This window comes from Amphiura filiformis, chromosome 1 (assembly GCF_039555335.1).
Source record: "Amphiura filiformis chromosome 1, Afil_fr2py, whole genome shotgun sequence".
Classification (NCBI taxonomy): Eukaryota; Metazoa; Echinodermata; class Ophiuroidea; order Amphilepidida; family Amphiuridae; genus Amphiura; species Amphiura filiformis.
The window spans coordinates 96,419,879-96,434,056 of NC_092628.1; the positions used below are offsets into that span (position 1 = coordinate 96,419,879).

The 14,178-nt window shown below is 36.5% G+C and overlaps 1 protein-coding gene across 1 annotated transcript in view; it reads right to left on the minus strand.

Annotated features, from left to right (window-relative positions):
• The window catches only part of LOC140164722 (uncharacterized), a 44,112-nt gene that overhangs the window by 15,280 nt on the left and 14,654 nt on the right, over positions 1 to 14,178 (minus strand). The window contains exons 3-7 of the mRNA XM_072188083.1: positions 10,510 to 10,659; positions 10,248 to 10,316; positions 9,528 to 9,726; positions 8,285 to 8,473; positions 6,639 to 6,886 (exon numbers count right to left, since the gene is read on the minus strand). Coding sequence (XP_072044184.1) covers positions 6,639 to 6,886; positions 8,285 to 8,473; positions 9,528 to 9,726; positions 10,248 to 10,316; positions 10,510 to 10,659 — 855 coding nt within the window. The remainder of the gene's footprint in view (positions 1 to 6,638; positions 6,887 to 8,284; positions 8,474 to 9,527; positions 9,727 to 10,247; positions 10,317 to 10,509; positions 10,660 to 14,178) is intronic.

Here is a 14,178-nt window from a genome sequence, read left to right on the forward strand (position 1 = left end):
TTTATATGTTTGTAAACGGTCGATCTGTTCGGAGACACACTCAGGTCTTGATGGAACCAGGCTCAGCAAAATGCTAAAGCCAGGCTAATAAAAATTCCCTTTAAAAGGGAAAGCCAGCCTCAATGTAGAAGAGGTCTTGTAATTAGTTTTGGTCAATGTGAAAGGCATTTTTAGGATCACGCTTACATCTACATGACAGTCCACCAAACCATCAACGATGAGAACATGCACACTGAAACAGCAGAAAACATTAATTCCTAATCTCATGTCAACTCTTTTAATTCATTACATGTACTCCAAATTGTTCTGGTCTGTTTGTTTTGTTGTTGTTGTTGTTGTTGTTGTCGTTGGTTTTTTTTGTCTTTTCAGCTTTTTTACCCACGATATCTCAATTTCCAATTTTGTAATACCAGAACTTACGAACTCAATATCTTCGCTTAGGAATGTCCGATTTCACTGCTTTCGATATATACACTGCCGGTTTGAGTTAACTTACATGTACATTTTATTTTAAAATAACTTAATTAATTCGCAATGTATAGTTTAAGCCTACTATATTATAATAGATAGTGGCCAGCACATTTATAAAGGACTGGTTACTCACTACAATCTTCACTCTTAAACTGTGTTTTTCTGAATGTGCTGATCATGTTGATTGCTAGTCGGAAACTCCTCATGAAGCTATGGACATGGCATCTTACATACTCCATTCTATAACAGTCTGCCTAGTGCCTTGTGTGTTTTCTCTTCAATCATTTTGTTGAATGTAATTTTATGAATCAAATAGTTATGTGTCATTTTATTTATAATAAAGAAGTTATTAAATTAATAAAGTAAGACAATTTATTTATCTATAAGTGCATGTCAAATGGGGTACATTGTTCAATACTATATGCATAAATTATGCCCATATTATAGCTAGGCCCTAAAAACTTTATTTTGCATCGGATTTTTCCCGTTGAAAAGACAAAACTGATGTATGATAGCAACCATTTCATCAATAACATTTTGAGTCATTTTTGGGGCGCCCGCCTTAAGCGGGCGCACCTAATAGGCATGACTTTGTGAAAAGCTTCTAATTTCACTCTTGCTAGATTTACTTCGCAATTGTTTTGCTAAAATTATGCCCATATGCCCAACTCAGAAATAAAACCACAATTTGTTTGGATTTTATTTTATTATTGTTTTCTGATATGCACGGGATAAAATGTTGAGCGTATATTCTTTGTTTAAAATACAAAATTAATGGACTTATAAAAACACCTAATAAATCCAGACCTTTGACCTTTGTATGCCTTCAACCAGTTTACCGTGTGTCTTAGAACCCGATAGACGGTGACATTTGACCATACACTAGGATCTACAACATGCTCATCTGTCATGGGAACAGTTCTTAAACCCTAATACATTTGTACATTCATCCTTGGAAGATTTGGGTCCACAAACTCTACTCTGCAACTTGAGGTCAAATTTTGCACTATGATTATGTAATTGAGGTTATTGGACTATGCCATTGGGATGAGACTCTTGTGGTCCATAGTACCCAGTAATGTTTGCTTAATTAGATGTTATCTTAATTAGAGCTCTAGTAGGTTATTATTTGCATGGTGTAATTGACTTGGAACGTTTGTTTGCTGGGGAGATGTCAGAGTCAGGATGTAGGTATCATTATGCCTCAAATCACGAATTATTGTAAGATTAGTGCAGAGTAGGTTAGATATGAAAATGGAAAGTTACAACAAATGACTATACACCTGATTCGTGAACTGTGTCTTTTTTAAAGACTCTTCCTGTTTATCCTTCATCTCTATTTGATTTTCAGTGTATTAGCAAGTAGATGATGTATATGTATCACAGACTTTATACATTTATAAAAACGTTTTCTATTGGTCAACATAGGCGTAGATCCCGGGTGGGGGATAACCCCCCCCCCCATATTTTGCCAGGGGAGCTTACTTATTTGTGTCTTCTATGCTATTCATCATATACCCCTGCATAACGAAATTCAACAATATTCCATATCCAAAGCAATATCCTCACTATAATAGGTCCCAAAAACAGAATTTTTCCCCACCCCACATAATCGCAAATTGACACGAAAGCTTCATTCCCATTTATTTCATCCAAAACGGTCCTGTCATACATCTTCCCCGATCAAACACATTTCTCTTGCATTTGATCATTTCCTACTCTTCCTTAGAAAAATCATTATAATACCAAATCTAGACACCATGGAATTCACCATATCACGTCCAAGCACTATTCATCATATACCCCTGCATAACGAAATTCAACAATATCCAAAGCAATATCCTCACTACAATAGGTCCCAAAACAGAAATCCCCACCCCACATAATCGCAAATTGACACGAAAGCTTCATTCCCATTTATTTCATCCAAAACGGTCCTGTCATACACCTTCCCCAATCAAACACATTTCTCTTGCATTTGTTCATCTTCTACTCTTCCCTAGAAAAATCATTATAATACCAAATCTACACACCATGGAATTCACCATCATGTCCAAGCTCACATTGGGCGCCCCATTCCTTTTTTAAAGGAATTTTTATTATCCATAAAACGACACAGGATATGATAGATAACTACTTTCACATCAATATGGTCCATATGATCACAGATTGTTGAGAATCTGTGATATGATCCGGGATATGATGAAGATTTTGATTCTATAGATCTGTTATCAACATGATATCACGCTGTTCAGTGGTCAAGGAGTAAGGACCCCGGTCAAGGACACTGATATGACATCATATAGGTGATGTCAGATTTTCTTCTGCTGACCATATGATGCTATATATATTAACTATTATTGTAACATTTAGGCCTTTAAACTTTTAAAGTCATAATTAATTAGTTCAAACATAACGTTGGTAATACTCACTCGTTTTCGTTCGTTGAAACGGCAAAACATACTTACTTTTCCTAACAAATAGAATTAAAATATTTAAAAAAAAATTTAACCACAAAAAGTAAAAAAAAAAATCATTCCAATACCACTAAAATATAATCTCTTGAGTAAACTGACCCCAAACCTGAAACAGGTACCAGCCCCGAATGGGCTGGCGAAAAGCCCACAAGCATGCTGGCTATGCAATACAGAAAGAAAAGAAAGGCACATAATAATATTGGAAATAATAAAGAAATCTTACATTGAGTACTACTATTAAAACAAATGTTTCCAGAGTTTGAGTTGCATTGCTTCAGTGGTTATTATATGAGAAGCAAAAACATTATAACAATGCCCCATAGGGTAGTAATAGTATTTACTCTAAGTGTGTTTTTTAAGAATGAACATTTATTTCTGTATTGATTATACTGAGGTAATGAGAAAAATATGATCTTTCTTATGTTTTGATGAGAAAAATGGCAAATGCGACTGTCGCTCTGGTCACATACCATTTTAAGGCATGATTTTTTCTAGTATGCAAAATCAAGTTCAGAAAACACACCTAAAATAGTTCAATTACACACAATAATTTGGCACATATTTGCTGACATTTATTGATCTGAAAAATAATTGATCAATATTTCTCACAAACTATAATAGGTTACATTTTTGGACCTCTGCCAAAATTCCCATGCTTAATTGCTCAGCACATAGACAAAAGACCATTTCAAGAAGTTGTTATAATTTATGTACATGGAAATCAATAGTCTAATATAATCAATGGTAGCAACACAAAAGTGCAGTATTTTCTGGAAACACGTTTGTTTTTTGTCCATACACTGTATTTCTAGTATTTTAAGTCAGTCAGTTAGTCAATTCAGTCAGTATAATGTCAAATTATGAATTCAATAGCATGTAATTGACACATTTTAGGCGTGTTTTTTTTTAATTGAGTTAAATATTTACAAAAATGGCTATTGCAAAAATAACCAATTATTGCACGGTTTAATGATGATGCTATTTGTGATTTGTGATTTGGCTATTACCGTATTGGTCCGAGTATAGTCCCACCCGTTTTTTAGGTGAAAAATTTTCACAATTGGGGGGTGGGATTATACTTGAATTTCAAATCATTCATGGTTGACCTAAAAAAAAAAATTAAAAAAAATTCAAGATGTTTTGTATTTTTAATATGAAAATTGATAATTTGTATTCATGTCATACTCTATTAAGGGCTGGGGTATGAACGTTTGGACAGTATTTATTTTGGGACATTAGAGCACATCAGACATATCGAATTGCATTCTGAATACGAAGAATGTCATTCTGATATCAAATCATTTTGATTTTTTGAAATTAGCAATTTAATACACATTTTATGGCAAATCATTAAAATTGATATTTTTGATATTTAACAGTACTTGAAGTAAACTTTATAAATCTGATGATTTATACTTAAAGTGTATGTAGGTGGGATAAAAAGCCGACGATCAATTGAAAATTTTGACCTTTCGTATTGAAGATATGGATTTTTTTTCCCAAAACACCAAACAAAAATAAGGTCTTTTTGGGAAAAAATCCATATCTTCAATATGAAAGGTCAAAATTTTCAATTGACCGTCGGCTTTTCCTCCCTGCTACATACACTTTAAGAATATATCATTAGATTTATATAATTTACTTCGAGGACTGTTATATATCAAAAATTTGAAAAATATCAAATTTTAATAATTTGTCATAAAATTTGTATTATATTGTGATTTTAAAAAATGAAAATTATTTGATATCAGAAAGACATGCTTCAGATTCAGAATGCAATTCGATAGGTCTGAGGTGCTCTCATGTCCCACAAAAATACTGTCAAAAACGCATAATAAACGCTCATTTTGGATCCCTTAATGATTTCAAAATGCATTGAATTTGAATGCATTTTGAAATCATTAATAGAGTATGACATGAATACAAATTATCAATTTTCATATTAAAAATACAAAACATCTTGAATTTTTTCTTTTTTTTTACAATTTCTGGAATTTTTCGAAAAATGGGGGATGGGACTATACTCGGACTAATACAGTAATAAAAATAAAGCAGGTAAATTATTTAATAAAATATTTATTATACAATTTGAATGCGTATGTATCAATGTCTAATACATGTCTACTAAATATGTATAATAATAACACAGCAAATACCAAACATTTTCAAAAGCATTTTCAAACAGTTCGATAAGGTTGCCACAAAACTTGTCCAGGATAAAAAGTTGTAAAAACATTTTTGAAGACCTGTCACTGGAACATTCTAACATTATATTATTTAAGTACTGATAAAATATTTTGCAAAACTGTTTGCAAATTATTTTTTATATTTTTACAACATTTTAAAAACATTATATTAGTGTTTTTTCAAACTTCAATTTTAAAACATTTTTATGACCTTTATATAGCCCACATTTAATGTTATTAAAATGTTTTGAACAAAAACAAAATGTTTTAAAAACATTTTTGCCGAAAGATAATTAAATTTTGCTTGATGTCAATTTGCCTGTGACACCATGTAAAAATTATTTTAAAATGCCAAATTATCATTATATTGTGACACTGTAGCAACACAATATGTTGCACAACACTAATTGTATTGAATGGAAAAGTGCAATTACTGAGAATATTGATGATATTACTCCAAAGAATAACAATAATGGTATTATTATGAATATAGATTTAAAAATAAGTGGTTGCAACCTTCATTTGATTAAATTTACAATACATTAAGGTTGGTCTGAACCCTGGAATTATGGAAACTTTCGGGCCTCATAACTGCTTAATTGTTGGTGTAAAGTATATAAAAGTATACATATTTAGAATGGCAAAGACTAGAGAAGTTCATCTGTGAGGTCAAAGAGCATAAAAAAATCCCCCCCAAAAAACGGTTTCTTGGGCCAATTGTTTTTTTATTAATTTTTATAAACTTGATAAAAATATCTAGGAGCCGTTTTTTTCATTTTTTTGAATTTTGACCAACTTTACCAAAAATATTTGAAATTTGGGCGAAAATCTGGCTTTTTAATGATTTTTTTTTTTTTTTTTCATTTTTTGACCATTTTTGGTGCAAATTTCTCGAAGTTGGTCGAAATTTTAAAAAAATGGAAAAAACGGCTCCTAGATATTTTTATCTAGTTTTTAGAAATTAATATAAAAAAAAATTTGGCCCAAGACGAATTTTTGGATTTTTGGCCAAAAATGAGCATTTTGGCCCAAATTTGACCTCACAGATGAACTTATCAAGTCTTTGCCATTCTAAATATGTATACTTTTATATACTTTAGACCAACAATTTAGCAGTTATGATGCCCAAAGTTTCCATAATTCCAGGGTTCAGACCAACCTTAATGGAGCAAATTAGATAATTGTTTATCTGTTTCTTATAGGCCCTAAGCATCATAACTCCATAAACCGCATAGATAAAGACATGACAGGGGTGTAGATTTCAAATGGAGTCACCCATAAAACCCATTTGAAATTCACACTCCCTGTGTGGGAGATAAAGGTCATGTATTTCATTGGGGCATATGTATTTTAACTGGAATAGCCCCACTTCTTTCTTAATAAAGTGCTCTAAATTCTTGATGTTATTATATATTGCTGCATTAACTACAGGATAAAATATTATAAACTTTCTTTAGTGTTATTTGATAAAAATGCCACAAAATTGCCAAGGGAAGCAACTTACTTGCTGTAGTAGTCCTTTCCTTTGGTTTGGATTCCTTTTGTTCTTTCTTCCCTTCCTCTCCACTCATCTCTTTTTTATAAGCTGGATAGCGATTCACACTTCTTATGGTCATGATAAGATGACGTAGATTCTTGATGATTTCAACTGCTTGTGTGTGTGTTATTTGTTCAAAGTTTTCACCATTGACATTGACAATCTGATCTCCTACTCGTATGCCCTTTGCCTCAGCCAGACCGCCTTTGTCGACTCTGTTAACAAATAAGCATGCATGAAAGTACTCAAGTACAGTTCAATATAAGAGTTAATAGGGACCGGCTACCAATTCTTACTCCTCACCATCTCTTCCTCCTCCACTTCTTCCTCATCATCCTCTTTCTTCCTTTAGTCATCTTCTACCTATTTTGTCATCTTCGTCTTCTCCTTTGTCTTCATCTACCTCTCTGTCTTCTTTTCCTTTATTTTACTTCATCTATGTCACCTCCTTCTTTGTCTCTGTGTCTCTTCCTTTGTCTTCATCTACATCTTTGTCTTCTTCTTCTTTGTCTTCATTATTTTACTTCATCTATGTCTTCTTCTTTATATATCTGTGTCTCCTAGTGCTTTGTCTTCTCTTTGTTGCTGTCATTCTTTGACTTCTTGTTCTACTATTTCTTTGTCTTCTAGTTTAGTTTCTTCTTCAATTTCTTCTTCCCGTTCTATCTCTCTATACTCTTCCTTCTGGTTCTTTTTTCTGCCTATTTATCTGTCTTCTTCTTTCTCTTTTTTGTCTTTGTCCTTGCCCTGTCCTTTCATTGGTCCAATCATTAACATTCACATGCAAAGATCAACAAAGCACAACACAGGACTAATAAAACATCATTCCCTTTAAGCTCAAATTTTTACTTAAAGTATTAAAATAATGCAGTATGCAATGGCATCTTTTGCAAAAATATTTTGTTTGTGGCATAATTGTGGGACAGAAATTTTAAGACTGGAAAAAAGAAAGAAACAGAAGCAGATACGTACTGGGTGGGGGGGGGGGGGCTACAGATTCATAGACAGATAAGAGACATATATTTATTTTCAAAAAAGAAACGCAGTGATATTGGATCTAGTACTTGTTTGGCTGGATTTGCGGAAATCTGAAATAAATCCTAACATTAGTATCACATTGTTCATGTTGTTGATTAGTTCAACAGTATAAATCACTGATAAAAACACATAAATGAATTAAATTACAATTGGAGCTGCAACTGGAGACAATTGTCAACTTTGGGTTTCACATTGTTTCATTATATTTGAAGTAATCCAATCACTATTTGTAAGTAACAAAGGTAGAACCACATTGAAATGTTTTGAGTCATTAAATAGCTATAGAAATGGTGTTTGGGTTAGGGTTTTGAAGAGGTATGGTCAACTATGGTGTACTTTTTTTCCTGGGACTTTATTTTGATTTTTTTAGGTTTTATGCCTACGTGCTCAAAAGCGCACAGTGGTAGCTCTACAATTATGTATGTGGCACCCCTAGGGCCCTACCCCGAAGATGTACATTTTGCCCATTTTGGCCCCAGCCAGATGTCAACGGTCAAGGGCCCCATCAGGGGCCCAAATGTAATCCTAATTATTCACAACTACCTCTTGACATATAGTCTGTGTTCAATACATACCTGGATACATAAATGCCCAGTCCATATTCACTGCCACCCCTAATATTGAATCCTATAAACTTATGGGCATCACTCAGCTGTAGGATGACTCTCCTCTCATCCCCACTAGTTAAAGGTCTTGTGCCATCCATTCGAGATGTCTGGTCCTTGTAGTCGGCAGAGACTTTCTTGCGGTTTGCTGTGTCAATCCTACAATTAATCAAGAAAACTTTGTGTTATGGTCTGTCAACACCTAAAAACCTTTTTTCTTGCCCTATAAAATGAGTGCTGTATTTTTCTGGAATCGGGTGAAAGCATTCACAGCAAGCATAGCGTTTATGGTTATCAGATGAATTCAAAGTCAACTAAAAACCAATGCTAGTACCAACTGAATCGTTTGATATTGTTTGCAGGGCTGTAGCAAGGTTGAAAATGTGGGGCGGCCCTCACAAATGTGAGATGGCCAAAATACAAATATATGCCAAAATTAAAATAAAGATTTGTGACCAATCACATGAAAACTGACCATGCACTTCTCGGCTGGCTTCATTTGCAGATAACAATTAAATAAGATGAAAAAATATAAAGAAAATAAAAAAGAAATTTGAGCTTCCTTTGCCTCATAAAACATACTTTTTTATCTGGTTTCAACAAATAAGGTGTCATTAAGCTAAAAAATTGCAGTTCATCCTTGTTTTAAATCTCCATTTCTGAAGACAAGTGGTTGGTTTTGATGTGATGGGCCCGAGGGAGTCACTCCCATTGTGGCCTGTACACCATCCGCGATAATCAACTTATGAAAAGCACCCTAAACAAGGATTTAACCCTTGGCTAAAACAATACCCTAAACAGGGATTTTATTCCTTGCATCAAATTTCATACCCTAAATTTCATTTCCGCGTATTAGCAATTGCAATTTTGCTACCCTTTTTTTCCAATATTTCATGTTTTTGACACCCTAAACGCGTTACGCGCGTACCCACGAAAAACTATCATTTTTACGCGTTTTCATTATCGCGGATGGTGTACAGGCCACAATGGGAGTGACCCCCCGGGGTGATGGGTCATAGTGGGGCCCTGCCTGTTTGCACAATCCCTACCAGGATTGGATCACTAGCGATTCGTCTCTTGATCATCGCTGCTTGTATGATATGGGTATGTGCAATAAGTATGTTCACCCGTAGGTGCAGGACTCTTAATGCAAGATAGACACCCGCTGCAGGGGATGTGTCATACAAAAAGTCATACAAAAAGTGCTACTTACCATGTAGTTGTAGTATCTTTCACAACAGGTGCCTGTGTGTTGTCTGTCTGTCTGTTAGTAATAGGTCTGGCATACATGATCTTCATGCGTAAGCGATCACTTCCTTGTAAAACCAAGAGGGCGCTGGCTACAGTGATAGTTTCAAAGTCAATGTTGTTTACTTCTAAGATTTGAACACTCGCTTTTAAACCATTCAGTTCTAACAGAGAAGAAAATAAAATAACAGTTAAGCACAAAGAGAAACATGTTACACCTTGAAATAAATGTGTATCATCTTTAACATTAAAATTCTTGCATAAGCTTCAAGGGGTATTCCTTTCAGTGACGTGCACAGGTTTTCAAATGGGCCATGTGTCTCAATTCCTCCTCAATGTTTTGCCCGCTTCGCTAGCCATAATCCCCCCCCCCCCACTGAATGACAAAAGTGTGGGGGCATGTCCCCGGCTACCCCACCCCTCTTGGGCATGCCACTGATTCCTTTATAATGTATGTAATGTTGTGGGTTACAAAAATATATTTCATCAAAATTTAGTATAGTTTTCATTAATTAGATTTGTACTGTGTACTGTTAAATGCATTTTCAACTTACTCACCAGCTTGTAATCCGGGAGTGGTATAACAAAAATAATTATTACTCTTGCCTGGACACCCTTTAATTCAATTAATTTAAGCTCAAAACGGCACTGATACTATTAGCTAGATACGTTTTGACTAACTTACCTGCTTGTGATCCTGGTACCACATGACTGACAATGACTCCAGGTCTCTTGCCTGGACAACCTTTTATTCAATTCATTTAAGCTCAAAACGGCATCTGATACTATTAGCTACATACGTTTTTACTAACTTACCTGCTTGTGATCCTGGTACCACATGACTGACAATGACTCCAGGTCTCTTGCCTGGACAACCTTTTATTCAATTCATTTAAGCTCAAAACGGCATCTGATACTATTAGCTACATACGTTTTTACTAACTTACCTGCTTGTGATCCTGGTACTACATGACTGACAATGACCCCAGGTCTCTTGCCTGGACAACCTTTTATTGCAAAGCCAAGATCACCATCAGGATCTCTTGCAATAGATAGCATTCTTGTTTTCCCAGGCTCCTCTGATGATCTTGTATGACCTGGAAGGAAAAGGAAAGAGAATGAAGTAATGAAAATCCATACATAACACTAGCTTTCAGAATGTCACGACAAGAACATACCTTGTCCATTATCAGTGGACTTTTTTCAGAGGGGGGGGGGCAAGACAAATTTTAAGGGGGTACCTTTTGGCGACAAAATCAGTTAATGCTACGAAAAATTGTACCATATTGAAGCTAAACTGGTGAAATATGGTATAGAAAGTGATTAAATTTGCGCGAAGCGCGTAAAAATTGGCACTTTTTAGGTTAAAGTGGCAATAATGTAAATTTGGTCAGAAACATAAAAAATTCTTAAATGTTGGGGCGGTCACCATCCCACAGGGGGGGGGGCAAGACTTTTCACAGGGGGCAGCTGCCCCCCTTGGCTACGCCACTGTTCATGATGAGCATATCTGCGAACACTGATGGCCCTGATTGGCTGATTCAATTTTGCAATCATAACAACAAACAGGTATCTAATGGCCGATTATGGGTCAAAGCTTTGTTTCTTGCAGAGTGGTGCCCATGAAGGGAACACTTGACCCCCCCCCCATGCTAAAATGATGGGGGTCACCCCACCGCGACTATTCCCCAAATATTGAAATTAGACAATCATTCCTAGTTACATATAGGTCAACCTAAAAGGCTTAGGAGTGAGCTGTACATTTGTATTTCATCTGTCAAAAAAAAAATGTAATGAATAAAATAATAATCATGATAAATAGTGCTGTATTTTTTAACATTGGAAGTACACTACACTTTTATTTGCCTGATTTTCATTGTTTAAAATACATGTACAATAAGTTGAACCTTATTGTAGGAAATGAGCCAACACTTTCAACCTCATCATACATGTTTAGGGGTATGGTGGCGCAGCGGTACGGGCTCTGTCTTGTATCGATGGATTGCGAGCTCGAACCCGGACAGTGCCATTGTGTTGTGCCCTTGGGCAAGGAACTTTACCTTACTTACTTGCCTCTCTCTACCCAGGGGTGAAATGGGGAGCTGTTATGAATATTGTCCATTGAGCGCCGCCCAAAGGTATGAGCATGCCTTATGGGCATTGTATGGCAGCTGAAGTATTTTAACGACGGCGGAATAAATGTAAATCGCTTTGGTACATGTGCACATGTGAAAGGTGCTGTATAAATACCAACATTTTTTTTTTTTTTAACGGTTTTAAGATTTTAATGTTACACTGGTCCACTTTTTGTGACACTTTCTAAGTCTTCAGATTCACATATCAACAACAGTCAAATGTCAGTTAAGGGGTCAGCATGGAGTCTGCTGGCCTGAAGGATAGGTATAAGCTCATAAAAAGGTGCTTTATAAAAGTGTAGGTCTATCATCATGATATGATCAGTGGTGTAGCCAGGGGGACAAGGGAAAGGCCCCTCCCCACACAACATCTTGCCTCGCAGCCCTCTTGCCATACCAAGTTTTGGCCATTTTAGTCAATTGTAGCCCCTTTGCAAGTCACCTTGTTCCTATTTTCCCCTGTAAAATCCTGGCTTTGCTACTGCCTATGATATTAATAACTTGCCACATTAAGTCACCAAACCTTTCTTTTTATACCCGCATGCAATAGCATGCAGGGTATCTTCCCATCCTGTGGTTTCTTATACCCGCATGCGAAGCATGGACGGGTATATTGCCATCCTGTGATTTCATCTCCTTCTCCTCCTTCTCCTTCTCCTATCAAACACACCATTCTGTCAAGGCTAGCGCTAAAACTACAAGGGCCCCAGGGCCCATATGTAGTACACTTATGGGCCCTACCTCGTAGATGTGCCTTTTGCCCATCTTGGCCCCAGAGGTCAAAGGTCACGTGAAAATACAAAGCACGCCGTTTCTCATCAAATGAAGCAGCCTCAGGGCCCTGAGTTGGTACAGTGATAGCCCTAGGGGTACTCTATATTTACAAATATACAAGAGCCCCATATGTTATATCTTATGGGCCCCAGGGGCCCAAATGTTAAAATATTGTGCAACAGATTGACAAGCCTAGCTCTAAAAGTACAAGATCACTAGGGCTCATATGTGGCATATGTATGGGCCCTAAGTTGTAGATATGCCTTTTGCCCATTTTGTCCCCAGATGTACAAGGCTCTGGGCCCCAGGGGCCCAAATGTTAAAACAAAGGGCCGGCCGTTTCTCAGCAAATAAAGTAGCTACAGGGCTGAGATTTGGTACACAGATTGGTCTTCAGTATTATATTGTCATATGTATATGTAACTCCCATATGTCACATAATATGGGCCCAAGGGCCACAAACGCTAAAACATATGGCCGGCCGTAACTCATTAAATAAAGCAGCTACAATGCCCAGCTTGAGTCTACTGATAGCACTTGAGAATCATTCTTCAACATATGTACACGAGCCCCATATGTCATATATATTGGGGCCCCAGGGCCCCAAATGTTAAAACAAAGGGCCGGCCGTTTCTCATCATATAAAGCAGCATTATGGCTCAGAGTTGGTACACAGTTTGCACCTGAGAACTACATTGTTATATGTACATATGAGCCCCATATATCACATAATATTGGCCCCAGGGCCCCAAACGCTAAAACATAGGGCCGGCCGTTACTCAGTAAATAAAATAGCTACAGTGGCCAGCTTGAGTCTACTGATAGCACTAGGAAATTATACTTCAACATAATTATGTACATGGGTCACAAGTCAAATATTATGGGACCCAGGGTCCCAAATGTTAAAACAAAGGGTGGGCCGTTTCTCATCAAAGAAAGCAGCTTCCGGGCTCAGAATTTGTACACAGATAGCACCTGAGAATTATATTGTTACTAACACCCACACACCCATCCACCCCACACACGTAGGACTAAACAGACAGATCGTATTATATCATAATTGGAAATACCAGCGTGAAGCGTTAAGGTTGTTCCAATTAAATTACATACCCATTGGCTGTTCCATTTAATTTACATACTCCCTCTGAAATGGCCCAAAAAAGGCTGTTCCGTTTAATTTACATACTACCTCTGAAATGGCTGTTCTATTTAGTTTACATACTCCCTCTGGAATAGTTCCCCCTAATCATATTGCATAGCCTCACTGTGAGTAAGAGAGACTGACAACAGCAACCTATGGAGAGTAAGAGAGACGACTCCACTGGGAGGGGACTTTTTACAATTTCTTTATTTTAAGTGCTACGACAGTGCAACCTTCATTCAATTAAAGCTTTTGACTTGGACTTTCACTTTTTACACATTTTCTGCCCAATTGGGCGACTTTTTACAATTTCTTTATTTTAAGTCCTCAGCAAATAAGGACTGTAAGTTTGGGTACACCGATAACATGCTTGGTATAGCCGTATTTGTGTACAAATATATAGCCTTCTAGTTCTCCTCCTTTTCCTCCTCCATCAAACACATCATTCTGTCAAGGCTAGCGCTAAAACTACAAAGGCCCTGGGGCCCATATGTGGTACACTTATGGGCCTTACCCCGTAAAGTGCCTTTTGCCCATCTTGGCCCCAGAGGTCAAGGTCACGGGCC